Genomic DNA, 27,615 nt, shown 5'->3' with positions numbered 1-27,615 from the left:
AAGAATCGGGCAACAGATGGAGATATTTTTCCGACATGAGAGTGATCAATTCATTACAAAATGTATAACCCATCTATGAGCTGTCATGTAGGCACTGTTTGCATATTGTGTAGTTCATTTTGTGTAGCACTTGGATGTGTGTCACCAGTGATGGTGTGCGTGAGACAGTGTCGGCGAGCAAAAACACTTCCCTTTTTGCTGTGCCGTTATTGTTACATTATAGACAAAATTACCATATAAACTCAATAGCTCTGTTCCATTTTAAGGCATTAGATGCACTCATAATATGAAGGCTGCTTCAAAAGGCAGGTAGCAAAATCATGCTGCCTTCTTAGTCACCTCGTTTCGACCTAATTCTAAGACAGCATTGCATGTATCCTTTGCGGATAAGGCGATGTAGAATAAATTGCGATAAGCACAGTGAAACTTTCCTTCAAGACGTTTTTTTTTTTTTTTTTTTTTATCATTAGTATTGAATTATTCATTGAAGTACGGAATTATACAAAGTATTGTGAATTATAAAAAGTACTGAATTATTTCTTCAATTCCAAAAAGCATAAATGCAAAGTTTAATCTAATCGTAATTTTACCATTTTAACCTATATTTGAGTGTATAATATAGCATATTTTAAGGTTAGTAGAGTATTTCAAAAGACATTATAAAGAGGAGGAGATGGGCCACTCATAGAAAAATGAATGTGAGAAATCACAACGCTCAAAAAGTCCCACCTTACTATTAAAAAAGTCAAACTCCTTTTTGATAGAGGTGTTGCCTGTTTATTTATATGTATTTGCTGGACGACCCTGAAAATTACAGTTTTTTAGCATGATTTAAGCCAGATTCAGAAGTTAACTTTACTATTAAGGGGCAATATTTGCCTCCTGCATTTGATTCTCAGAGGCATTTTTTACCTTTATGAGAGCAATTTTTTTCTCACTATATAAAATTATACTCTGCATCCAGTGCTGGATAGTAATGGATTACATGTAATCTGTTTTACATAATAAAATTACAAAAAATGAGTACTTGTAATTTGATTATAAAAAGTTTTATAACATGTGTAATCAGATTACAGTTCCCTTTTAATGGATTACATGATTACATTCTTGATTACATTACCAATCAGCCAACAGCAATTACTAGTGTGCAATTTACTGATTTTGCTTTAAATTTTAACCCTTTAAGCTCAGATGGGCCTTCAAGAAAAAAAGTAATTGTCAAAATATTAACAACTACAGTCTTGACCAACACAATATAGGTATTGTTTGAAAGCATAGAAGCTCTACTTTTAAATGCAAGCAGGCATTATGACCAAAACTGAACAAGTGATTTGAAATTTGAAGACAAATCAGAAGTGTTCCATTTTGATAATTTATTTTTTTTTGAAATCATTGCACTGTACATATTATTGCAATCAGTAAAAACATCAAACTCATCAAACAGCCATGAGCCATATATAGTTGGAAAGCTCTCAATGAGTAGAATACAACCAGCCTATTTGTTTTACTCACAGACAAAAATATAGCGAGTAATAGCTATATGTCATTGACAATTACTGCACTGTATGTTGGTGTTGCTTTTATGCCGCATTTTCATTTATAACTTAACGTTATTTAGAGGAGGTGATTGTCTTTCAAACGAGCCCACACACAAAGTAATCAGATGCATAGATCATAAGATAATCCACAAGAAGCACAATATTACATATTGCCACCAGGAGATGGCACCAAGTTCATGACAGACTCAATGATGACTCAAATGGCACAGAATGAAACTTATTCTCTGAAATCTCTTTACTAAAATCATGTCTCCATGCTATGCAAACCTTTAGTCATTGTTGTGTTTGCATGTGTAATTAGTTGTTATGTACAATTATTATGTTTTATTTGTTTGGAGAGGCTTTTGGACAAATGGAGACGTTTTTGTACACTAGGATAAATTACATTTGTAATGCTATAACTTTTGATTTCTTTGTTGTATCAACACAGATTTTTTCTCAGATACAGTTGACAGAATTAGAAACAAAACAAAAGCAGTTTTCAAAAGCAGAGATACATCATGTCAAAAAAAAAAAAAAAAAAAAATAATATATATATATATATATATAATTTTATATATATATATATATATATATATATATATATATATATATATATATATATATATATACACATACATACACACATTTTTGGCTAAACATTTTTTGTGATTTTTTCAGCAGTCTCAGAATGTTTCATAATCTATATCATTAAAAAATTTACACGTTTTCTTTACAGTGATACCAAACACTTGACCCTCCTTTTATTTTTGTCGAGTTATAAGCCTTTAATTTTGGGGATGCCACTGAAACAGGAAATCTTTAAAAACACCTTCAGATCTTACAGGGTTAAAACAGCGGACTGAGCCAGAGCCTGAAACACATCTGATAGGCCTTGCCAGGTAGAACTACATAAATTGAAGACAGTGAGGTCCCATTCACGTGTAACCACGTACAGAAATAGCTTAGTTTTCAAAGAGAGACAGGGGAAAATAACTGAGCAATGCACTCTTTGCCTTACAAAAATATTTAAAAAAGAAACTTCACATCCAATATATTTGTATATATGTATAAATGTTCCCCAAATATAAAATATTTTAATAATTATTCTATGTATCATCTAGCCACGTGTGCACATCGCTACTGAAATTAATGCACTGTACTGAAAGTGCTTACAGCAACCACAAATACACACATGGCATTTGGATTCTGTTTCAAATTGAGTTATTTGTATTTTCACCCTGTTTCAAAGATACTGTTTCAAGTGTTTCAAACAAACCCTAGTTCACCTGTGCATAATTCTAGACACTCTTCTGTAAAAAAAAACATGTTGCAAACAAACATTTCAGAGGTGTTGGTCACATGCAAATTTGTTCTTTGGCACCATGCAAATTCAATTCAGCTTTTTCTGCAGGATGGCAGAAAAAGTGTCTGTCATTGGGTTAAGGCCACACCTTCTCATGAACAATTATGAGGAGGGACAAATTGTACATATCTACATCATGTTGGGCCTCATCTATTCAGATAGGAGACAAAGGCAGGCCTAACACAGTCGTAAAAACCTAACTCAAGCCCCCACATTCCAAGTCGTAAATCTTACTGATAAAAATCGCACCAAAATCAAACAAAGCGAGTCCAAAAAAGACTACAAATCCCATGAAGCCTTGCTCACTAAAGGATCGAACTCTCAACTCCTATTGGATGAGGCACACAACAGAACGTCTCTCAAACATGACATCATCAGGAGTTGAAATACCTCTGAAATGCTTTCGGGATTTGCTTCCAGCGACTTTGTTCACCGAGTATAGATGTAGTTTATTCGCTGCTCTCAGGTGCAACCTCGTGGCACAAGGAAGTAACGTCCGACTTGAAACTGTGGCCATACAATCTCCATCTCGCTGGACGAGTTGAGATTACTCCGTGTTCAACCGAACACTCTAACGGATCCGAAGGAGACCGCCGAGCAATTCGCATCTTCATCCATTTGCCTACGGAAGTGAAGAGATTAAAGATTTCTTTTCCATCTTCAATCAAGTCGACATTTCTGAGTTCTCCGCCAGCCCGCCGAGAATCAACAGCCTTACCGCCCGCCGACAGAGCGAGGAAACGGCCTCCCGTCATCACCCGAGCATCAAGGAACCGGGTCAGAGTTAAAGGACGGAGGAAAACACATTCTACCTGTGTCCTCATGTGATTCAAGTAAGAGGTTTACGTCTGGGCAGAGATAGAATATTATAGTGTGTTATTCTTGTGTATCAAGGTTTTTGCTTGTACAGTTTACGGACCGCCATGTCTGCTCATTATTAATACTCAGGGTATTAATTATCACGAATTTGTTTTGCTGTGTTGTGGTCCAACCAAATTGGATTGTTGTGCAATTTCGCCATCGCAGGTGAGACAGCAACTGAGTTCATCCATGAAAGAGTCAAATAACGCGGGACTGTTTACGAGCCGTCCACCGTGTCTCTGAGCGATGAACTAACAGCTGTTTTCTCTCCCACGATCGCGAAATCAGCTTTAGGGCCGTCACTTCTCTCTCTCGTACTTACCACACACGCACACATACACGCACGCGACCCCTCACAAACATTCTGGCACACATTTTTGGCTCGTAGATAGCTTAAATGCTAAAGCCCAGCTTTGTCCCTAAGCTATCATACAAGCGGATACACGCGGTAACTGGTAGACGCCATCTCTGCCCCCATTCGCGGTCATATTCCCTGGCCGAAAGTCTCGCGTGACATACTCTCCACAAGAGTCACGTCCGCCATTTTGTGCAAATCCCTCCTTACACACACACACCCACACACACACACACTGACACACACACACACTGTCACACACACACCTTATGTGTTATAGGATTATTTTGTTTCCAAATCTAATCATATCACTGTTTAGTTTGTAGTTGTAAGTCGGAAGTTTCTTGACTGCATTGTATTAATTATTAATTGATATTACTGCATAAATAAACTTTGTTTATATTACAAAGAGAAGTGTTTTGGTTTGTTTTGCATACGCCTGTGTCATGCTGACGGGATGTCAGTGCTCGGATTCAAACCTTCATTCATTGTTTTTTTTTCCGAAAATCGATATTCTTCGGATGTCGATTTTCCTAAGAAAAAAATCTAATATTGAGACTGTTTTACTATTTGGTTATTAGTCCCTGATTCCAGGGTGGTGCCCCGTCAATGTTAATCCTTATTAATATTCTATTGATTTTTAATAATTGATAATTATCTTTGATGATTGTTGAATTTGAATGATCAATAAGCTTGTGTTAATTTTAATTAATGTTTCATCGATGTTAACAATTAACGATTATCTTTGATAATTTTTGATTTAAAGGATTTAAAAAAGCTAACATTGATTCTCATCAATGTTCTATTGATTTTAATAATTAATAATTATCTTTGATAATTATTAATTATTGCTAATAACCAAACTTGCTCCAAAACGTAGCACACTACATATGAGGTTTTAATGAGTTAGATTCAATTGATTAATTCAAATATTAATTAATAACTACAGAAATAATTATTAATTATTTCTGATAGTAACACTGATCTAAACAACCAGTAAAGCCCTACAATTGTATTAGAAGTAGACCGATATATTGGTTTTACAGATTAATTAGTTGCTTAATGGAACTATTGTTATTGGGAAAAATCTCTACCTATAGTTGCTGATATTTGGATTTTTTATTCCTCATCAATAATCCTCATCTGGTGAAATTTCAATATAGACTACAAAAAGCTTAATTTGGTAAATACTTACATAGAGCACTGTAACGGAGCCAAGTCCCTGGTGTATTTCGGGCTCGTTTATGCACCACATTGTAATAAAAAAATAAAATACAAAAATAATCAGCCGATAAATCAGTTATCTGCCTTTTCCCACCACCCTAGTTATCAGTATTGGCAAAATCCACTATCGGTCGACCTCTACATCATATCTTGAGACATTTTCTTACTATTGATTTCAAAGCCCAATCCCTATTTCTAATTTCCTAAATAACAACAATGCTCTCATTGTCTTCTATCATGGGTTACATCATGTTAGTTTCTTTAAGCACATTTTTTTTTTTTACTCAGCGACTGATGAATATCAAGGTTCAGTTTGATTTTATGTTTACTAATGTTCAACAAAAGGAGTGTAATTGGTACTTAATATGTTTAAAATGAATGTTTAGATTTTCATAAATAATATGCAATGAGTAATCTAAAAGTAATCAAATTAGATTACCTAAAAAATGTAATGTAAACTGTAATGTAAAATGTTATGATTACGTTATTGATTACAGTTTAAGATGTGTAATTTGTAATCAGTAACACATTACATTTCAGAGGTAATCTTTTCAGGTGAAATATTTTAATTTAACCAGTAATCAACATTAACAAGAGGTAAAATGCATAACAAGGCTTGAATAGAATATTAAGAATTATAACAGATGTTACAAATTAATAAATAAATATATAATTACGAGGGCATTTTTGGCCCCAACATTTTAAATTATGGGGGTGTTTTAGTCACTTTCAGTTGCATTCCTGCCCTTAGCCCCCCTTAATTTCTGACCCTGATTTGAGCTAAAGAAGCTTCATTTATGATGTCACTGTTGCCAGATTGTATTGTTAATTTGAAATATGCTACTGAATGTAATTTTTAATTATTATTATTATTATTTTTTAATTTGAGGAATTTTTCCCCTTTCAAGTAGATATAGTAGGAGCTATACTTTAATGCCTATTGTCTACAAAAATAGCTGCCCAGGCCAGTGTTTGTGGTGGAGGAAAACACCATTCTAGTGTGGATGCATAGCGAAAGCATAGCCAAATTAATGCGTTTTCAAACGAAAACGTATTAGTGTGGACATGGGCTTACGCCACATCAACACTAATCTGTTTTAATTTAATAATAATAATAATAATAATAATAATAATAATCATATTCCAAAGTATGTAGCAATGGAGAGCGTTTTTGAAACACCATTTTTGGTGGACAAAATGCTGTCCCAGTGTGGATGAGAGGCATGGACATAGAGAAATTAATGCATTTTCAAAGGAAAATGTATTATTGTGGACATGGCCTTAGAAGGTAGCTGCCTACATAGTCAGTAGACAACAAAGCAGCTCACTAGGTTTTTGGAACAGAGCTTATACTGCAAGTGAAAATTCGCTCCCCACAACATGAGCAGAGCTAATGTTGACTCGCTACATCATAATAGATATCGATAGGCCTGCTATAGCAGCTTTGAGACATTAAGTCTTAGCATAACAAGCTAACAGCAGCGTTAAAGGGTGGAAGCTCTTGTTTATGCACTAGTGCATTGACTGTGATCCGTGTAGAGTGCTGGGAGGATATTAATCACTCCGTACTTGTACACTTGTATACTACCAAGTACATGGAGGTAATGAGGTACTTTAACAATGCTACGTTATGTCTGGTCCCCTGTTAGCTATTATATATGAGCTATTCCTTCTACATACCAACATTTGCTCTCTCCTACGAGCACACACTCGCGCAGAGTCATAATTCATACGTTTCTGTACACATTGCTGGCACTGTGAACTTCTGAAGAAGTAAGAATGGTATGTGCAGTAGATTACCTTTGCTCTGATGGGGTAATATTTGGTCGGGCCCTTTTTCCATGTCATGTTTTATTCATTGGGTTGCGGATTGGGGCGTGGGGGGTTGGGCTGCTGTTATATATTGGGATTTTATTGTGTGGAGAGATTGAAAATGTTGAATTGAGATTCGGCATCTGGAAATAGTCTGTGGTTTATGTGTTTCATCGCCTGAGGGAGGGCAGTGAGAGAGAAAAGGTAGATGAAAGTGCAGTAAAAGGTAAAACGGACTGGGTACCTGCACTCCAGCAGCATGTTCATCCAATTGGCTTTTTTTGAAATTCAAATAAGGTCTGCTGAGGACCTGATAAGCACACAGAGTCAACACACACTTTAACAACTACACTCGCACAGGATTATGGGTAATAAGGTCAGGGAATAAATATCATTATGTACGCACAAACCCACCTCATCATGCCAAAAGTGAGAAAATAACAGGGGGCAAGAGGACACGGGTGAAATAAGGGTGGGTGATTTAACAGGATAGTTCAACAAACTATAAAAACATTAGCATTAGTTAGATTCTAGACCTTGATTGGGTGAACTATCCCTTTAAGATTACTCTTTGCTTCAGAGTTCCAGTTCTTAATTCAGGATGGGGTAACGAATTATCAATTATGTCATTACTTTGTGTTCGGATTAAATGGCCAACCAGAGCGTGTTTCAACCAGAACATCTTTTCCCCTATAAGAAGCCATTAAATGACCTATAAACACCTACAATATGTTAAAAGTGGAGAGAATCATTGGTGTGACACAAGCACCATTAACATTAATACTCAGCACCATCAGGGCATGGCAAAATGCTCAAATAAAATACAGCATGTAGAGGAAGTCATTTTCATTTAAATAATGTTCTCTGGACCTAACCTGATTATCTCCAGGATTTGTGATGTTTGTCTGTAGGATCTGCAGACCTGAGCTCGCATTGTGCTCTTTATGAGATGGAACACAAAATATTGAGTAAATACACAAACAGGATCTTCGCTCTTACAGTAAATTAGGAAGCCAATGAGTATTTCTGTATAACTTTACCATTCTTGCAAATCATTTAAACCTAACAGCCATGCAAATTCAAAATGTTTCATGCAAGAAGTGAAATACTGTAAAAATCTTTCACTACATGAACCCAAGAAAGAATTATCTTTAATCACTTACATTTATATGCACTAATACAGCAATACATATTACTACACAGTGATATTTACCTACATATATTTTAATAAATCATTTAATGCAGGAAAAATTCCATGCTTTTTGACTGATGGCATAAAATGAATTAATGAGTCCGATTTTTTTATCAATTCAATTGAAACAGACCAAATCTAACAGCATTTTTGCTACTGAAGCTTGAATCAGAGAAACAACTGAAATATATTGGTCTTAACACTATCAAAATCATCACAAATACAGTATATAGTGAAAAATAGAAACTAGTCCATGTAAGAGTCTTTCACAGCAGACACACATATACACACACAAGCTCATCGAACGAGAGAAAAGAAACAAATGAGTGTGTGAGAAACTGTTTATGCCCCTTCACAACACACACTCAAGGAACCTGATCAATGTCTTTCAAGACAAGATCAATTGTCCTAAACCACAGGCTAATGGGTATAATGACCTCTTAAAATCTTGCATGGATTGAACATTAAAATTAAGGTTATTACAGTTGCCTTAAAATCGTTTCACTAAAATCATTAGCGGAGCACTCTGAACTGCCTTGGGTAGACAATGACAATCAAAATAACAGAGCACCACATAACGGCATGATTAACTAGTCCTGAGGGAAAAAGGGTGTGGAAACTGGTGGGGCGAAAATGCGGCTGACACGGTTAGAAAGGTCAGGCTTATTTAGTCATGAACGCTGGCAGGCAAGAGTTTAAACACACCAAATGCAATCATTTTGGCTCGAGAACAAACAAACAGCTGACCATCCAAATGAGTGACAGGCAGGCAGACAGACAGACTGGTCGATACTAATATATATATATATATATATATATATATATATATATATACATGATCAGCCACAACATTAAAACCACCTGCCTAATATTGTGTAGGTCCCCCTCATGCCACCATAACAGTGCCAACCCGCATCTCAGAATAGCATTCAGAGATGATATTCTTCTCACCACAATTGTACAGAGCGGTTATCTGAGTTACCATAGACTCTGTCAGTTCGAACAAGTCTGGCCATTCTCTGTTGACCTCTCTCATCAACAAGGCATTTTCATCCACAGAACTGCCGCTCACTGGATGTTTTTTGTTTTTGCCACCATTCTGAGTAAATTCTAGAGACTGTTGTGTATGAAAATCCCAGGAGATCAGCAGTTACAGAAATACTCAAACCAGCCCGTCTGGAACCAACCATCATGCCACGTTCCAAATCACTGAGATTCTGATGGTTGATGTGAACATTAACTGAAGCTCCTGACCTGTATCTGCCTGATTTTATGCACTGCTCTGCCGCCACATGATTGGCTGTTGGCTGATTAGATAATCGTCTGGATGATTGTTGGTGCCAGATGGGCTGGTTTGAGTATTTCTGTAACTGCTGATCTCCTGAAAGTCTACATTAACTCAGATAACCGCTCTGTACAATTGTGGTGAGAAGAATATCATCTCTGAATGCTATTCTGAGATGCGGGTTGGCACTGTTTTGGCGGCACGAGGGGGACCTACACAATATTAGGCAGGTGGTTTTAATGTTGTGGCTGATTGTGTAAATATACTGTAGAGATAGATAGATAGATAGATAGACATAAGAAGTTAATTTTCTTTTTTTTATATGTAAATACTGTATGTAATATAACAAACTCTTCCTGGAATAACGAGCAATGATTCTCTTGGGTTGGTTAATTATAAAACATAACATTCCTCTAAATACAGCAAATGATATTCTGATAATAACACACCACCAAACATTTCCTCTGTCCATTTATCTAAAGTAAGGCTAGAAAATAGCACCAGAATAAGAGCTCTATTCCACGAAATGTCTTTACATCCGAGAACCTCTAATTTTCCAGGTAACTTTCTCCTCTGAGGCTCAATACACACAAAAAAGCACTGGGTTTACCGTCATGTAGTTTATTTATACCAGGAAAACTTATGATATACAACTGTAGATGGAAGGGCTTTGGTTCAGGATATATAGTGCTTTAAAGCATTAATCAAGTAAAGCGACATGTTAAAGTCTACCATTAGAGCTGTAGACATTTTATAGCTTTTTCATTTACATTCTATTCAGTTATGAAATGTTGTATGTCTACTCTTATAAAATATATTGCTTCATCTATAAAAGACTAAGTACACATAGCGGCTGGTTAAACTGGATTGCGGGTGGTTCATGAATAAGACGCAGGTTTCTTCACTGAAAGACAATGCACAAAAGTTATGCAACTTTTCAGTGAATTCGCCCCTGAAAAATAAGCACTCTAACATACATTGATGAGCCAAAACATTTTGACCACTCACAGGTGAAGCGAATAACGTTGATCATCTCCTAACAAGGCCACATGTCAAGGTCTGGGTAGATTAGATGGCGAAAAGTCAGTTCTCGTATTCAACGTGTTGAATGCAGGAGAAATGGGCAGGAGTAAAGACCTGAATGACTTTGACAAGGGCCAAATTGTTATGACCAGACGACTGGGTCAGAGCATCTCTGAAATTACAAGGCTTGTGGGGTGCTCCTGGTCAGCAGTGGTGAGTACCTACCGACAGTGGTCCAAGGAAGAACAAACCACAAACCAGCGACAGGGTGTTGGGTGCCCAAGGCTTGTCGATGTGGGAGGGTAACGAAGGCTATCTCATCTGGTCCGAACCGACAGAAGGTCTACTGTGGCACAAGTCACAGAAAATGTTAATGATGGTTACGGGATGAGTGTGTCAGAACACACAGTGCATCGCACCCTGCTGCGTATGGGGCTGCATAGCCACAGACCGGTAAGAGTGCCCATGATGACCCCTGTCCACTGTCAAATGCGCCTACAATGGGCACACAAGTGTCAGAACTGGACCTTGGAGCATGGAAGAAGGCCGTCTGGTCCGATGAGTCCTTCTTTGTTTTACATCAAGTGGACGGTCGTGTATGTGTGCACCATTTACCTGGGGAAGTGTTGGCATCAGGATGCACTGTGGGAAGATGACAAGCCGGTGGAGGGAGTGTGATGCTCTGGGCAATGTTCTGCTGGGAAACCCTAGGTCCAACCATTCATGTGGACGTCAATTTGACACGTGCCACCTGCTGGCACTGCTTTGGCGGCACGCAGAGAACCAACAGTGTATTAGGCAGGCTTTTCATAATGTTTTGGCTCATCAGTGTATATACACTACACACACACACACACACACACACATATATATATATACAGTGTATATAAGGATTGCGCGGTATACCGCTACTAATGAAATATTGCGATACCAAAAAAATAAATAAAATGGTATGATATCATCTTGTTGTTAATTTCGATACCACATTAAAGTATGCTGCCATTAGCCAAATGTAATGTAATGTAAGAGTTCTGAGATTAAATCAAAGACTATTTGAAAGTAATAATAAAAAAAAAGTCTCAATGTGGCCAAGTGTGATCATTAAACAGCAAAAGGATGTCATTTAATTATATAATATAGTTACATGCACTCTGCTCTGCTCTGTTATCTCCTTCACACACACAGGCAAGTGCACATGCAACACACATTATTAATGCTTGATTTTCATGCAGTGTGTCCAATAGTATCCATCTGCAGAGCCGCAGAGAAGTGTGTTTATTGTATAAATGGCTGTGAACTCTCAAATGACGTTTTTAACTGGAGATTTCAGCTCGCGAGTCACAGGAAGTTTGATTTAACGAACCCTTCAAAAACATGAAGAAGTTCAAAGGTCTTTCAAAATAAAAGTCCCGCTGAAATGAGAGCTCTGTTCAACTAACTGCATGCAATTGAAGACATTACGACAGAAAAATATTATTACTGTGTGGGGATTGGTGTGTGGTCATGTATCAGTCTGTGGGAGAGAGTGGTGACGATCCCTCACCACTCTCTCTCTCACACAGACAGACACACGACCACGCCCCCATCCCCACATACTGTATTAAAGTGTATTATTCAAAGTAGTAGCAATAATACTCATAATAACAATAATATAATATTATCTGGTTATATTATTAGTATTATTACCTGTAAGCAGTATCACAAAAGCTGAATACCATTACTGAATATCAGCATGTTGTGATTCAGCCATGGCAGCCTCAAGTAATCAGATTGTTTTCATTTAATGTTTTCATTAATACTGTAAAGCTCTGTTGTGCATCTTTTTAGTTTTTTCCAAAACTAATTATTTATAAATTACTATATTTTCATTTTATCAAAGCTGTACAGTATGATAAAGTTGATCATACATTTTTTTTTAAAACATTTAACATGGAAAAGGCATAATTTTTATCTATAAGACTTTATGCAGTTCTTTTTGTCAATCATTTTCTGTGTAATTTCATCGAAAATCTGAGTTGTTTTTTATTTGTTGCCTAAGTATCGAGTTAGTATTGATACCAAGGTACTAGGGCTGGTATCGTAACAAAGCCAAAATGATGGTATCGGAGCAACCCTAATATATATATATATATAGTGTATATATACATATACACTACCGGTCAAAAGTTTTGAAACACTTGCCTGAAATGTTTCTCATGATATTAAAAATCTTTTGATCTGAAGGTGTATACTTAAATGTTTGAAATTAGTTTTGTAGACAAAAATATAATTGTGCCACCATATTAATTTATTTCATTATAAATCTAAAATTTAATAAAAATAAATAAAAAAAACGTTTTTGAAATTGATGACTTGGACCAAATAATAAAGAAAAGCAGCCAATAAGTGCCCAACATAGATGGGAACTCCTTCAATACTGTTTAAAAAGCATCCCAGGGTGATACCTCAAGAAGTTGGTTGAGAAAATGTCAAGAGTTCATGTCTGCAAATTCTAGACAAAGGGTGACTACTTTGAAGATGCTAAAATATAACACAGTTTTGATTTATTTTGGATTTTGTTTAGTCACAACATTATTCCCATAGTTCCATTTATGTTATTCCATAGTTTTGATGACTTTACTATTATTCTAAAATGTGAAGAAAAAAAAAATATAATAAAGAATGAGTGTTTCAAAACTTTTGAGAAGTGTATATAGTGTATATAGTGTGTGTGTGTGTATCTATATATATATATATATATATATATATATATATATATATATATATATATATATATATATATAATTTTTTTTATTATTATTATATATTATATATTATTATTATTATTATTATTATTACATATTATGTATAATTATTTGAATTATGATGTATTATATTGAGTTGTCTTTATTTAGAGGGTCTTTCTCTGCAAATATTGATATGCGATTAATTGTGATTCATTTGAGTAATCATCATGTCATGTAATTAATTCAATTAAAAATGGATAGAAAGCCCTAAATATACAATCTATAACCTCTGATGAAGAATGGCCACTGAACAAATATGTGGTGCTCAAAAAATGTCATAACCAGTCACATTAACATATTAAATGCACATTTTGACCACAGTCCGATGTCATCAATGTCTCCCACACGTATCGATTCTCTTTAAAAAAAAAAAAAAAGAAAAAGAAAAAAAAGAAAAAGGAAATACATAGAAGCAGAGAAAACTTAAAGTGTGCTGCATGAGGTCTGTGTATTGTACACACCCACAAGGCTTTCACCTTGATGGACAATGACAATTAGCGATTACATTCATCCAATCTCACATTCTGCCACATCGGCAGAATAAAGGGGAAGCCGATGTTTCCTGAAAGAGCCGATGTTCATTTGTGATGTAGCTTAATTGAAAATTGGCCTGCTAAATCGAGCATGGACTGCACGTGGGCCTTTAGAGGGCCTGTGTTCAGCACTATCAGCATTATAAGCACACACACTCACTTAGTTCATGATAATTACAGCGCTGTTTTATTTCTCTTTCTGTCCTCACCCTAAGCTACCACACACCTTTATACCTTTACACAAAGTCAAAGAGCACAAAACATACTGCATACTGTAACCCGGAAACAAATACTCATATGCACACAAAAAAAAAAAACAACAACAAAAAAACAGATGGTTATAGAGTATAGACCAGCGTTTTCAAAGACAAAGAGTCCAATCTTCTAATGCTAAAACAAAATAATAAAATAAATATAAATAAACTGTTTATACAAAAAAATATGTAAACAGTTTGGCCATAAAATGAGTTTTGCACCCCAGGTATAGAGGAAAGCTACAGGCCTTAACCTAATAGACTTATAATTGTATATGGAATCAGTAAAAAAAAAAAATATATATATATATATACCTATATTTATGATCCTTTCAATTTACTTACATTTTCTGATCATAAAAAAGCACTTAGTCTCTGGGCCGAAGAGCCAACTTGAGGTCTCTGAAGCAATTTGATTTTCATGAGATATAATCTTAATTGAAATTTGGCTTCAAACGTGGTCACTCCATTGAAAATGCTTTCCTTGCTGTAACCACAGCACTCAAGTACGCCACACTATCCTCACGCAACTCCATGCTAATTTTTTTCCAGGTCAGCGATTTCCTGCTTTATATTCTACTTCAATAGCATAATCATGTCCTATGAAGAAGATTCACTCTCCTAAGCCCACACTCGCATCATTGGGTGTACCTAGGGTTGCCACCCGTCTGTGCAGGGTTGGGAGGGTTACTTTTGAAATGTATTCCACTACAGATTACAGAATACATGCTGTAAAATGTAATTTGTAACGTATTCTGTTAGATTACTCAAGGTCAGTAATGTATTCTAAATACTTTGGATTACTTCTTCAGCACTGGTAGATTTTTTCACTTGTTTTGACTATAAAAACTCTGCCAGTACAGTAAGACAAAATACACATGTTAAAAATACATTCTCTGAAAAACTGAAATATCTTATGCAGTGTTGTTTCTAAAACAAGATCAATCAAATTGATCTTGTTTTAAGGATTTTTAGATATTTTTACAGGAAAACAATACAAAAATTATCATCAAGAATACGATTTTTGCCCTAATATCAAAGGTCTTACTAGAAATAAAGAAATTATGATCCAACGGGAATGTGATAGTGCCTGGTAACGTGTGCATGTAAAATGGCTAGAAATATCATTTTAGCTAAGCATAAAGCTGACAATTTACACAAGATTTATTTCTATTTCTTCTGCTCCAAACTTACTTCAAACTTACTTCTGTCTGCTCGTATGAATGTAACACATCATAAGAAAGTGTTTCACCGCTGTTCAAATGCACTTTGGATCACATCATTTATATGTATAAATGTTTTCCATCTGAAAGGACTAAATATTAAATGAAACAAATGACAATAAAATGCAAAGTAATCTCTTCAGTAATCTAAATACTTTTTGAATGTAACTATTCTAATTACCAATGATTTCAATTGTAACTGTAGTGGAACGCAGTTACTTATATTTTGTATTTTAAATACGTAATCCCATTACATGTATTCTGTTACTCCCCAACCCTGCATCTGAGACCTGTCCAGGAAAACTGAAATTCCATTCTTTGATGCAAATTTCCTGAAATTTAAACATTTTGCAGACACGTTAACAATATCTGCATGATAAATCACTCTGTCATACAGTATGAAGCATTGAAGTCTGATTCATTTGAATGCATCAGTTTGCTCAGACGGTTCATAGATGAACTGGTATAAAAGACATATTTATTGCTGAATCTTTAGTTTAAAGGAATATTCCGGGATCAATACAAGTTAAGCTCAATCGACAGCACTGGTGCCATAATACTGTTTACCACAAAAAATACTATCGATTCGTCCCTGGTTTATATATATATATATATATATATATATATATATATATATATATATATATATATATAAACTTTGTTACAGTAATACACTCACTGGAAGTGAATGGGGCCAGTCCAAAAACATTAAAAACTACACACACACACACACACACACACACACACACACATACACACACACACACAATGCAGATGCTCTGCCAATTGCCTTTTGAGGGAAATGGTCAAAGTGCTAGATTACTTGTTCTATTAGTTCCTGTTTCAACAAATACTGTTTCCTGTTCAGTTTGGACACTTTGACCTGGACAGGAAAAGACGATGGCTATGATCAGAATGGAATACTAGATTAGTTCTTACTGTTTACGGTGCAGTATATACCTGTAGTCTATTTTAATTCAGTTATGATCTCTACCATCTGTTAGGACCTGAAGTGGAAGACCCACATAGACTCCATTGTGAAGAAGGCTCTGCAGAAGTTGTACTTCCTTCGCCAGCTGAGGAAGCTCAACCTGCCACAGGCGCTGCTGATACAGTTCTACATGGCCGTCATTGAGTCTGTCCTGTGTACATCTATAACTGTCTGGTTTGGTTCAGCTACAAAATCAGACAGAAGGAAACTACAACGGACAGTCAGGACTGCTAAGAGTATTATTGGTGCCCCCCTGCCCACTCTCCAAGAGCTGTACGTCTCCAGAGTGAGGAAACATGCAGGTAGAATCACTCTGGACCCCACACACCCTGTCCACTCCCTTTTTGAACTGTTGCCTTCTGGCCGGCACTACAGAGCACTGAGCGCCAAGACATCCAGACACAAGAACAGTTTTTACCCTTAGGCCATTTTCCAAATGAACAATTAAACTGCCTTCAGGACTCCCCCATAGTGCAATAATGTATAAATATGTCTTGTACATATGCAAATTCACTCATATTTAATTCAGTAACTGTACATACTCCTACCTTCTACATATATTACCATTTACACATGTACATACACCATTCTATATTATATGTCCTATTTTTTGTATGTCTATTTATACTCTTACCTTGTTTTATATTATGTGTCTCACTGTAATGTTCTGTGTGCACTTGTTTCTCCTTGTGTACGTGAGCACACTTGGCAATAAAGCTCATTCTGATTCTGATTGATGAGTTATTTAGCATTTTTATTCCAATTCTGTGACAAACTGTCTGATCAAATAATAAGTCTAGAAAGAGATGTTATAGATCACAACTGATTTTACTTTCAGTTCATTCGTCAGAATTTCCTGACAATTTCTGGACCTCAAATGCTTTAATGCACATGGTAGCCATTTAAAAACAATCTGTTTATACTTCCAAATAAGCATCTTGTTTTTGTGGGCCGGTGTGACTCTAGCAGTGTCATTACAGCCAGAGGTAGTTTCACCCTTCACACCTCAGTGAGAGAGAGAGACATCTCAACAGCACTGTGGCAGGAGCGAGGGATTTCACTCCGAGGTGAAGAGGAGAAAGTCCACCTGTGCTCTCTGTTTTCAGAAAGCAGCCTGTGGTGCTGGTCTCTTCTAAAGCCACAGACATACAGAGAGTGATGCAGAGTGAAGGAGAGAAAGCAGCATCAGGTGTCCCGTTATATCCTGCCCTCTGGCTATGACTCACATGGGAATACCACTTTAAAATGAACACGGACACACTGAGGTTTTGCTCTACATCAATTTAAAAGCAAATGAAAGCAGACAGACTGCTACAATTAGGTGACTGAACTGTCAATTTTACAAGCGGTTCACACTAGGGCTGCATAATATGGTGAAAACAATGATAGTCTGATTATTTTGACAAATATTGCAATTGCGAATTAAACCACAATATGATAAACATTAACGTCTCAAATTACTGCATAAATATCAAAGCCAAAAAAAAAAAAAAAAGATATCAAATCACTCTAAAACAGCAGCTCTCTTGTTTAACAGGGTGTGCGAAAAATACAAACCAGCAAGCAATTACATTAACTTCTGCTCTGCTGCTACACTTTGGTAACACTTGAATCCCCTTTAAAGGAACCAAACTCAGACCTCCTTCAGTTGATCCAAAAGTAAACAGACAGTTCTCTTTGCATTCACATTGTACCTGCATTTGAAAGAGGACTTGCATGTCTTTTTGGTCCACTTAAGACAGGGCTGTACGCTGTATGCTTATTTTCTTTAGATGTTAGCACCATTACTAGTGAACTTTGGGTGATTTCACACTTGAGTCCTCTTTAAAAGAACCAAACTCAGACCTCTTTTAGTGGACCGAGTGAAAAAGGACTCAGTTCTCTTTCCATTCACACTGTCTGAGAACTTGTAAGTGGGCTCAGATCTCTTTTTTGTCCACTTTACCAGTTACAGGATCTCAGTCCTTTTTGCATTCACACTCTGTGTCATTTGTGTGAGCAAGCCAACTTTAAAAAATATCGTATGTATTATAATTATTAGGGCTATATTTAATGTTAAGATTACAAACAGCTCTATGTATTAACTTCTAAGATAATATAAACATGTTTAATGCTCTCGAAATGAATAAGCAGCATAAGAACATGTCTATATTCAATAAAACTTCATTTATTGATCTTTGGCATCAATATTATGTAATTCTATATTATTACAAAGAAAAGTAATGTAACAGAATTGAATGCATTGTATTTTTATATAAAAATACTGGAGAGGCAAAATTCAGCATTCAATCATGATACATTAGTCTTATTAACGATAAACAATAAGATTAATCACAATATGTTTAATTTACTGACTGCCTAAGGTTACTTGCATTCATAGATCATAATTTCTTAACTTTCATGCGGTTTTCAAGGCGTCTGGTTAAACCCTCGAATCTTCATTTGCACAGAACACTAAAGAAAGACCTTTGAGTTTGTTTCGTGTGCAGTTTACAATAGTTTTAATAGATTTAATATGCATCTCCCTCTGACATAGTGGCTCGTCGCATCTCTCCGGTGCTCGCATTGTCATTTCCTGAGTACTGGAACCTGTCAGGGCCAAACATGTTTGATATTACGCGAATGTTAAATTCAAGTGAGCCCGGAGCACTTTTTGTTCACAATGCATGTTATTAGTGAACCGAACCAAAAGCTGCAAGCGAACCGTACTCAGACCACCTCGTGAAAACACCCTAAATAATTTAAATTAGCACAAATAAGAGTGCAGTAAAAACAGTTTGATCTGATATAATTATAAAATAAATCATGGTGCTGCAACACCCTTGGAATTTCCTTGTCATTTTCCCCCACTTCCACAGAATATGTATCCTTTTGTCATTCTTTAACCTTGTGCGACCTGTGCACACATGCGTAGACTTCGTATTTTGGCTTCACTATATGCAACGCATAATTTCAATTAATTTAAACTGACTGATCTCAGGAGACTGAACTGAGTTCAGGATACTCTGTGCTATCAGTAAAGGGTTAAACTTTCGATCTACAGAGTCATGTGACTAAACAACATGGCGTCAATCACAGCGGAGTTTGTCTTTGGGAGAAACACCAAAAAAACTACATCTGGTAAGAAACCTCATTACATTTTATATTGAAACCTGTTTGATTTAAAAGATTAGAGTCTCTAGTTTCATCTGAAATGCCATTTTTAAAGAGCTCCTATTATGGTTTTTCAAATATTACCTTTCATGTAGTGTGTTATATAGCTGTTTGTGAATGTAAAAAAGTCTGCAAAGTTTCAAAAATCAAAGTGCACGACAAATGGAGTTATTGACTCCCAAAAGAAAGAACCGATTCTGAACACCTGAAACGAGTAATAATTAGTCATTCCAGACTTACTTCCTGTACTAACCTACGTAATTTGGTAACAAAAAACCCGCTTCTGATCTTAACTGGCTGCTCAAGAACAGCTTTGACCCGCCCTCAAACACTACACTAAGCAGCAGACCAATCAAAACAGACTGGGACATCTGACCAATCAGAGCACAGTAGGCTCTCTGAAAGGAGGAGTTTAGAATGAATCCTTTAGAATGGATTATTGAACGAGTCGTTTTTGACACTGGGAAAAAAAAGGTAATTTAAATTATGAGAAATTAAAGTGTTTTTTGACCTTGGATGCATGTAAATCTATTGTATGAGACCTTTAAAACAAAATTAGGCACATTTAAAAACCATAATAGGTGCTCTTTAAAATTTGAGCAATTTATCGTGAAACGCAACGCTGATAAACACAATGTACACTAATGTGTACTTTAGTGCATCTTTTCCTTAGAAATACTATATTTACTGTACATTTTCACATTGAGAATCAATGGGTTCATCCAAAATCTAAAAATGTGTCTTTCAGAGGCTTTATATGGAGTTAGGATGAAAATAAGATGCATTTCAAACTGTTCTGAGACCAGTGCAGACAGACAGCACACTGGAGGTTAAGTCATTCATTAAATAGGGAGCAAGGGAGCATCCTACAGCTCTCTATGCAGCTAAATGCATTTACTCCTAAAATCTGATCAAAAGTTCAGTTTCAGGCTGCAGATGATGTTTGGAGGAAGCTTTTATTTTTTGTCACACATTATACATTTTGAACATATACAGTGAAATTCTTTTTTTCACATATCCCAGCTAAGCTGGGGTCAGAGTTCAGGGTCAGCCATGATGCAGTGCCCCTGGAGCATATAGGGTCAAGGGCCTTGCTCAAGGGCCCAACAGTGGCATCTTAGTGGCGCTGGGGCTTGAACCCTCAACCTTCTGATCAGTAACCCAGAGCCTCAACCACTGAGCCACCTCTGCCCAGATCACTCAATATGTTTGGCAGACATGATACAATGATAATCAGTACATAGATTCAGAATTTATAATGCATCATTTTATTTTAACATGGTTGACAGTGATTGGATGATGCTGGACATTACTTTGAATCAGAATTATTTATGTTAATTTCTGATGTAATGTCTGTAATGTTTCAAAAACATGAATAATCAACACTCCTGGAAACATAATAAACAATTTGATGAAAAAAGAAAAACAAAATCTCTGACAATTCTCAAAATGACTCTCTACAGCTTGGAATTATTTTCAATTTCACACATATGTGGACTTACAGTTTTAGGAAAACTATTTGCTCAAGACTTATTGTTTGCTTGTTTATAAGGTGCTACTAGTCAAAAAGGGAAATAGAAAATGCACACAGAAGTCACGCGGGGGTGTCAGGAGGTTAAAAAAAAAATCCTTTTGATTTTTAATCATTTTAATTAATATATTAAATGTAATGGATTAAGAACAGACCACTGAAAAAAAAAAATTCCATTGATCTCTAATCTGAATAGCCTTTTAGGAGGAATGCATCCCACTATGGTGTTTTTCTGATCATCCCCAGGAAATCAAGCAACTAGACGCTCACTGACTTTGAGGGCAAACAGAATAATATAATCTCACAGAAAACTCAAGCAACACCTTTGAGTTTGTGTGTGCAGATGACTTCAAAATGCTGTCAACTCATCCAGAGTCTACAAAACTCGATTTGCATACAGACCATATATTTATTTAGTTAAAAAGCAGCTTTTGGCAGTTTAATAATCACACAAGACCACATTGTGATTTTGAAATTAATTCGATAAATTGTGCAGTTTTGCTACAAAGCTATGATTACTGCATTACAACCAGTGTTAAATAAATCCCTGAATGTCTATAATGAAGTCTATATGTGTTCCGTCTGAAAGGCCAGTGATTTAATTTTGGCTCGGGTTCATGCTCATTTCTCCAGACATCATTATAGACGATGTACAGACTCTTACCATGATGATTGAGGCAGCATTTGGCTTCTCATTTATTTAACAGTAAATCATGGGAAATATGATCAGTTTGTTATTTTAGGGAAATGCCGTGACATTTGTACAAAATATAAAAAGTGAGAAGCAGTGATGCCTGGAACATTGTCATAATGCTTTTTCTTGAAACTGACTGTAACAAACAAACACACACACACACTAACCAAATATGGGGTTGGGTGCTTTGATGAGTCAATTCTCTTGCCATGTTTAAATGGAAAGAATAAGAGTGTTTAGCTTGTGCTCAGTGACATACAAGAGATGAGGCTCGTTCAGGAAGTTGCACCTCCTTCTCCCTTTTTCAATATACATATCCACAACAAAGATAAACTATGCTGCCAAACATAATAATATTGATAAATATGAAATATGTGCATGCCATGCGAGAGCCAGACAATAAGCTTAAGCAGGAAGCTAAGCGACAGAGAGAGAGAGAGAGAGAGAGAGAGAGGGAGAGAGAGAGATGAATTTAAACAGAGCACTCAGGCAGACTGGTACCAATCTAAATGTAATTGTGTAAATTCACCAGTTTCACTCAGTTCTCCCTGTTCAAGGTGAGATAAGCGTGTGATTGGCTAGAGGCAGATGAAAAAAAGCCAGCAAGTGTTCCATCTAAATCCATGTCTAAAGCAGACCTGGAAAAAATTCTTTAGCCAAAAAAATACATTTTATATATATATATGAAACTTCAAATGCGATTGATGGGGGGAGAGCAGTTCCTGTTTGAATGTCAATCAGAGAGTGAGCCAGAGGGCCTTGTGCCGGCATTGTGCCGTCATGCGGACAAAGAGCAGCTCTCAGTAATGAAATGCTGCATACACTTCTCTATAAAACTGGAATATACCATGATTTAACTATAGTAATACTGTATCAGATGGATGCATTTGGAGCGTCTTACTTTGGTTGCGTCGCGTCATAAACATACCATTCTTAGGCCACTGTGTCAAGTTAAACGTAGTTTAATGCTTAGAAAAACACGTCTTGAGATCCCTAAGTTTGGATTTACACTCCAGCGAGCGGTGTTTTGAAAGCAAGAACGTGTTCTCATGTTGTGCCGCCTGCTGAAGGGTTGGTTTGTTCTCTGTATAAGCTGTGCATTGCTTATACAGCTGAAGTTTCACTTACTGTCCCCTGGAATAAACAGGTGGTACTTCAAGCTTGAATTGCTCAGGAATCTTCCTTATTACGGTCCGGGGACGTGATTAATTGTGTACATTTTTTAAAGTGTTATTTTTTACATAATTAATCGCACTGAATTAACATCTTAAATCCACAGCCATATATATATTTATTGTTTATAAGTCGAATGGCTTCTTCACCGCATCCGTGCTATGTGTGATTAGAATTAAATATTTCTTTTTTGTTTTCCTTTGATCCACAACTGACTGTAAAGAACAGAAAGACTATTAAAAGAGACATTATTCAATGACAAACGGATTGCATGGATCTCGTATTTGGACACACATTACATGGAATGAGTCAAACCAAATTTAACTCTCAACACAGGTAGAGGGTTGCGCATAGTGTAAAAGAATCGATTTAAGAGTCAATATCGTTCAAATGAAGATTGTGATTTATCGGAAAATCAATATTTTTATCCAGCCATAATTTGTATGGTATTTCATTGTATTTAACATGTTTATATATTATATACACCATTTTTTTTTTTTTTTTAATTTCCAACATAATTAGCTATACTGTGATATATACTATATTCCAAAAAAATTTTTGAAAAATGAAGTCCTACAGCTATTTCCTCCTTGTCCCTTTCTCCACCTGTGGACAGTCGTCGCTTCGTGCCTCCCCATACAAGCTGTACATCTGTCCTCACCGAGTCTCACCACGTTTAATACGGGCACCATGGCAACCCTTGAAGAGAATCGCATCACAGCAGCAGTGCTCAAATGAAGGCACAGGGCCCTTCTACACAGAGTGTTTGCTCTCGTGTGTTTGCAATTTTATAAAGGCAGTGGTATACTATGCATGGTTTGAGGCATGATTAACATATAAACATGCTATACCCAACACTCACACACACACACAGCTTACAACAGTGAGTGGCACGTATGATAGCTGCCCGCACGCTCTCTTGTTTATTTTATTTTCCAATTATGTTTCTGAAGAAGCTCCAGGCAATTATTTTACATGCAAATAGAACACACAGAGGAGTAAAAAAAACACTTTTCACTGGAGGTGTGCGGCAGTAGGACTCTTGTTTCAATCCCATTCCAGGCTTTTTCTGAGATTGCAGTTGAACCCGAACCTCCATCTGCTCCAGGGGAGCCCGAAGGCTGTGTTTTGTCCTTTCTTTGCGTGTTTATGTGTGTAAGATATGAGTAAGAGTATATACAAGAAAGAAACCCCAAGTACCTGTGCAAACTGGGACAACTGGTGAAACAAGACTTTCCCTGCATTTACACTTAAGATGCGTTTACACTGACAGCGATTTGCAGCAACAAAGCGAAGTGAAGTCATTGATTTCCAGTGAGAGTTGGTGATTTGAGATGACATAAGACTGTGATCTGAGACTGCTGGCGATGTGACAAAGCTGAGCATAGTTGAATTTTGTACAAATGTGCAGTAATGTGATTCAGTGACTACCACCAGCTTGGTTTCCATCTATGTTTTTTTTTTTTTTTTTATACAAATTTTAGCATGGAAACAAAAAGATGCAAATAAATGTCCAAAATGTGCTTAAAAACATAAGCTTGCTTGTGGATATTTATTTTTTATTTTTTTTAATTTGATAAGAATACATGTGCATAAACTACGATAAAAACACATTTACAGAATAAATTGCTTTTTTTTTTTATTTAAAAATAAAAGTCACATGGCTTTGTCATCTCTCAGCAAGTCAACTGACGGAATAATTCACTCATAACTGGACTAACCAGCGAACCCCTGTCATCACAGAACACATTAAATTAGGGGTAGGGCATTTTGAGTCTTTTTGTAGTCGAGTCCTCCAACACATAAAAATAAATAAATTAATTAATAATCAATTACTTGAAATTTAGAATACAAGTTTAATTTTTAACCTTCAAACCTGTTTTTCTTATGAAGAAAATGAGCACCATGCATAAACAACAATATCTAGATTAAAAAAAAATAAAAAAAATCCTTTTGCACACAAATAAAAACAAGAATCAATACAATAACTTTAATTAATGACAGAATTTTCTTTTTGGGTGAACTATTTCTTTAAAAATGTCATGCATCCACAGCGCCCACCAATACATTGAGTTGTAATGGCAAGATTTCGTTAAGAGAAGCAGTTTCATTGTTGCCCGCAGCAGAAAAAGGCACAAATAAAAATCAAATTGCAATATTCTAGTAGTGTTTTTACTAGTTGAATATTTAAAGCTGAATGAGTACTCGATTAATCGATTGCTTATGCACATCCCTACTTTAAATGTTGCTCTGGTCATTTATCTGAAATGTCGGAGCCAAAGCCTGTCAATTAAACCTCCCAGAACTGCATGATAGGCTGTAGCTTCAACTTCAATTTTGTGCCAATTTATCCAGAAATTACGATTTTATTCTCTTGAACATATGGGATGGAACATTGTTCTTGTGATATTCTGATTTATCACATAAATAATTTTTTTTACTTGGATGGAAACACAGCTAATGTAAGTGCAGACAGTAAAAATCATGTGATCCACTGCCTGAAATAGTTGCATACTGCTGTCGAGTTGGAACTAGGGATGTCCAAAACTACTTTGACTCGACTCATCTGTCTTAAGGAAGCTCTATATAATTATGCTGGATTAGGGTCATACCCATCAGACATGTTCACCTAGGGCACATGTTTGTATTTGAAAGCAAATGTGTTGTGTCTCTAGATGTACGTTTTTTTATTTATTTTTTTATTGAACTAATCATCTAGATTAACACTCACGGTGCAAGATGCTAAAAAAGCAAAGACATAACAGGAAATCTCCGAGAAGTTGCATCTCTAAATTCTTCCACTTTAAAGCACAGCCCCCAAAAATATTATATGGTGAGAAGAATATAAAACTCTAAATGAAATCATTAGTCGACCTTACTAATCATTTGGTTGTTGGATGATTAAATGACAAGTTGACCATCCTGACCCATCTCTAGTAAGCACACGCAAATGACTTGCAAAGGAATATCATGAGAAACTGAAGGCTACAGCAGGGAAGCCCAAGCAGCTAAGAGCTAAATGTTCTCACTAACCTGCACACTTGGTTCTGGTGATGAGAGCAGGCCCGGGTTGTCCGGTTCCCCCCTCACCCGGCCGGGTTAGCAGCACTCGAATCTCATACTCAGTGTCCGGGTCCAGGTGCCAGAGCTTGTAATTGGGCGAGTTGACAGCATGGGTTTCCGTCCAGCTTCCAGATGTCATCCTGTACTCCACCTCCTTCAGAACAATGGGCCCGTCCCCAAATATAGAGTTAGCATTCAGCTGGATCAGCAGGTATGTCGGGCCGACACCCAGCAGCTGTGGTGGGGCGATGGGTCTCGGTGGCTCTGGAGGAAGAAAGAGAAATCTATCAATGAACCCCGTTTCAGAAAGAAAGACCAAGTTTGATGTGACTGCCATCTGACCCAAATAATAACAGATATACATCTGAGTTACTGTACAAAGTCAAATGTCCACATATTCAAACAGGAAATATTTAATTAGACCTAATTTGAAGCATACTGCATATTTGTAAGAGAAATATATATATATATATAATATATTATTATTATTATTATTATTATTTATTTTTTTTGGTCATAATTAAGTTTTTCACAACCATTTTCCACCCTCTCTCTCAACTTTACAATTAGGGATGTCCCGATACCATTTTTTGGAGAACAAGTACCAATACTGTATATTTAATTTTTTTTTTTTTTTTCTGAATTCCATAAACAGATTATTTAAATGTTTCCATCAAAGTGGGGTCTAAATAAATGAATTCATTAAAACTGTAATTAAATGAAAACAGACCATTTAATTCCCAACATAATTTTGGAGTGATTTTTGTCAAATAAAGTGCTGAATAACAGAGCATCACTGATGTGAGATTTTAAGATAAGTATTATTGATTTATTATTATTACTTGTAGTAGTATAACAGTTAATAATACATAACTATATACAGTAGTGATATATCGTACTTTTTGTTTTTGATGGTAGCTTCTCACATCCAGAAAAGCAGATTTGTTACATGACCCAATGTGATTACTAAACCGCAAAAAGGCTGCTATCTAATTAAGAAATACATAGTCTGTATGTGCTGTGCGCTACATAGTGAATTAGTGCTCTGCTCACTGTCATCTGCTACAAACAGAGCATGCAATTCTCATGATGGTGTTTTAGAGCACAGTTTGTGTGAGCAGTCGACTTCACATTTACATTCAAACATTCTTAAAAAAGATTTATTCACTTTCAGACAATATATATGGCACATCAACAACTGTGTCTGTGTTTGGTACTTAGTGAGAATACATTTGGCTAGGCCGACAAGCAGAAAGACAACATCTGTTCATAAAACAAGTTAGAAATGTATATGTTTTTTTGCTACAAAGGTATAATCTGAAAGCATTATGCCATCTATACCTTCTCTGCTTTATGGAACTCTAAAAATTCGTCAACAGCAATATGCTGTTAAATTGTGGGACTATTTTCACATCATCTTCACATGTGCGGGATTGCTCTGAATTTGGACTGGTTGAAAACGGTTGATGTCTCTGTGACTATAGAAGAGCCCTTAAACTTCAAAACAAGGATCTCAGCAATGGATTCAAGGGTCAGTACAAGACATCCTGAAAACAAA

At 36.1% G+C, this 27,615-nt stretch overlaps 1 protein-coding gene across 3 annotated transcripts in view; it reads right to left on the bottom strand.

The window, feature by feature from the left end:
• The window catches only part of ptprk (protein tyrosine phosphatase receptor type K), a 297,329-nt gene that overhangs the window by 125,447 nt on the left and 144,267 nt on the right, over positions 1 to 27,615 (bottom strand). For all 3 annotated transcript variants that reach the window (XM_051644804.1, XM_051644805.1, XM_051644806.1), the window contains exon 7: positions 26,028 to 26,321. In XM_051644804.1, the coding sequence (XP_051500764.1) occupies positions 26,028 to 26,321 (294 nt within the window). The remainder of the gene's footprint in view (positions 1 to 26,027; positions 26,322 to 27,615) is intronic.

Source organism: Myxocyprinus asiaticus, chromosome 19 (genome assembly GCF_019703515.2).
Source record: "Myxocyprinus asiaticus isolate MX2 ecotype Aquarium Trade chromosome 19, UBuf_Myxa_2, whole genome shotgun sequence".
Classification (NCBI taxonomy): Eukaryota; Metazoa; Chordata; class Actinopteri; order Cypriniformes; family Catostomidae; genus Myxocyprinus; species Myxocyprinus asiaticus.
This window is presented reverse-complemented; position numbering and strand designations above follow the sequence as displayed.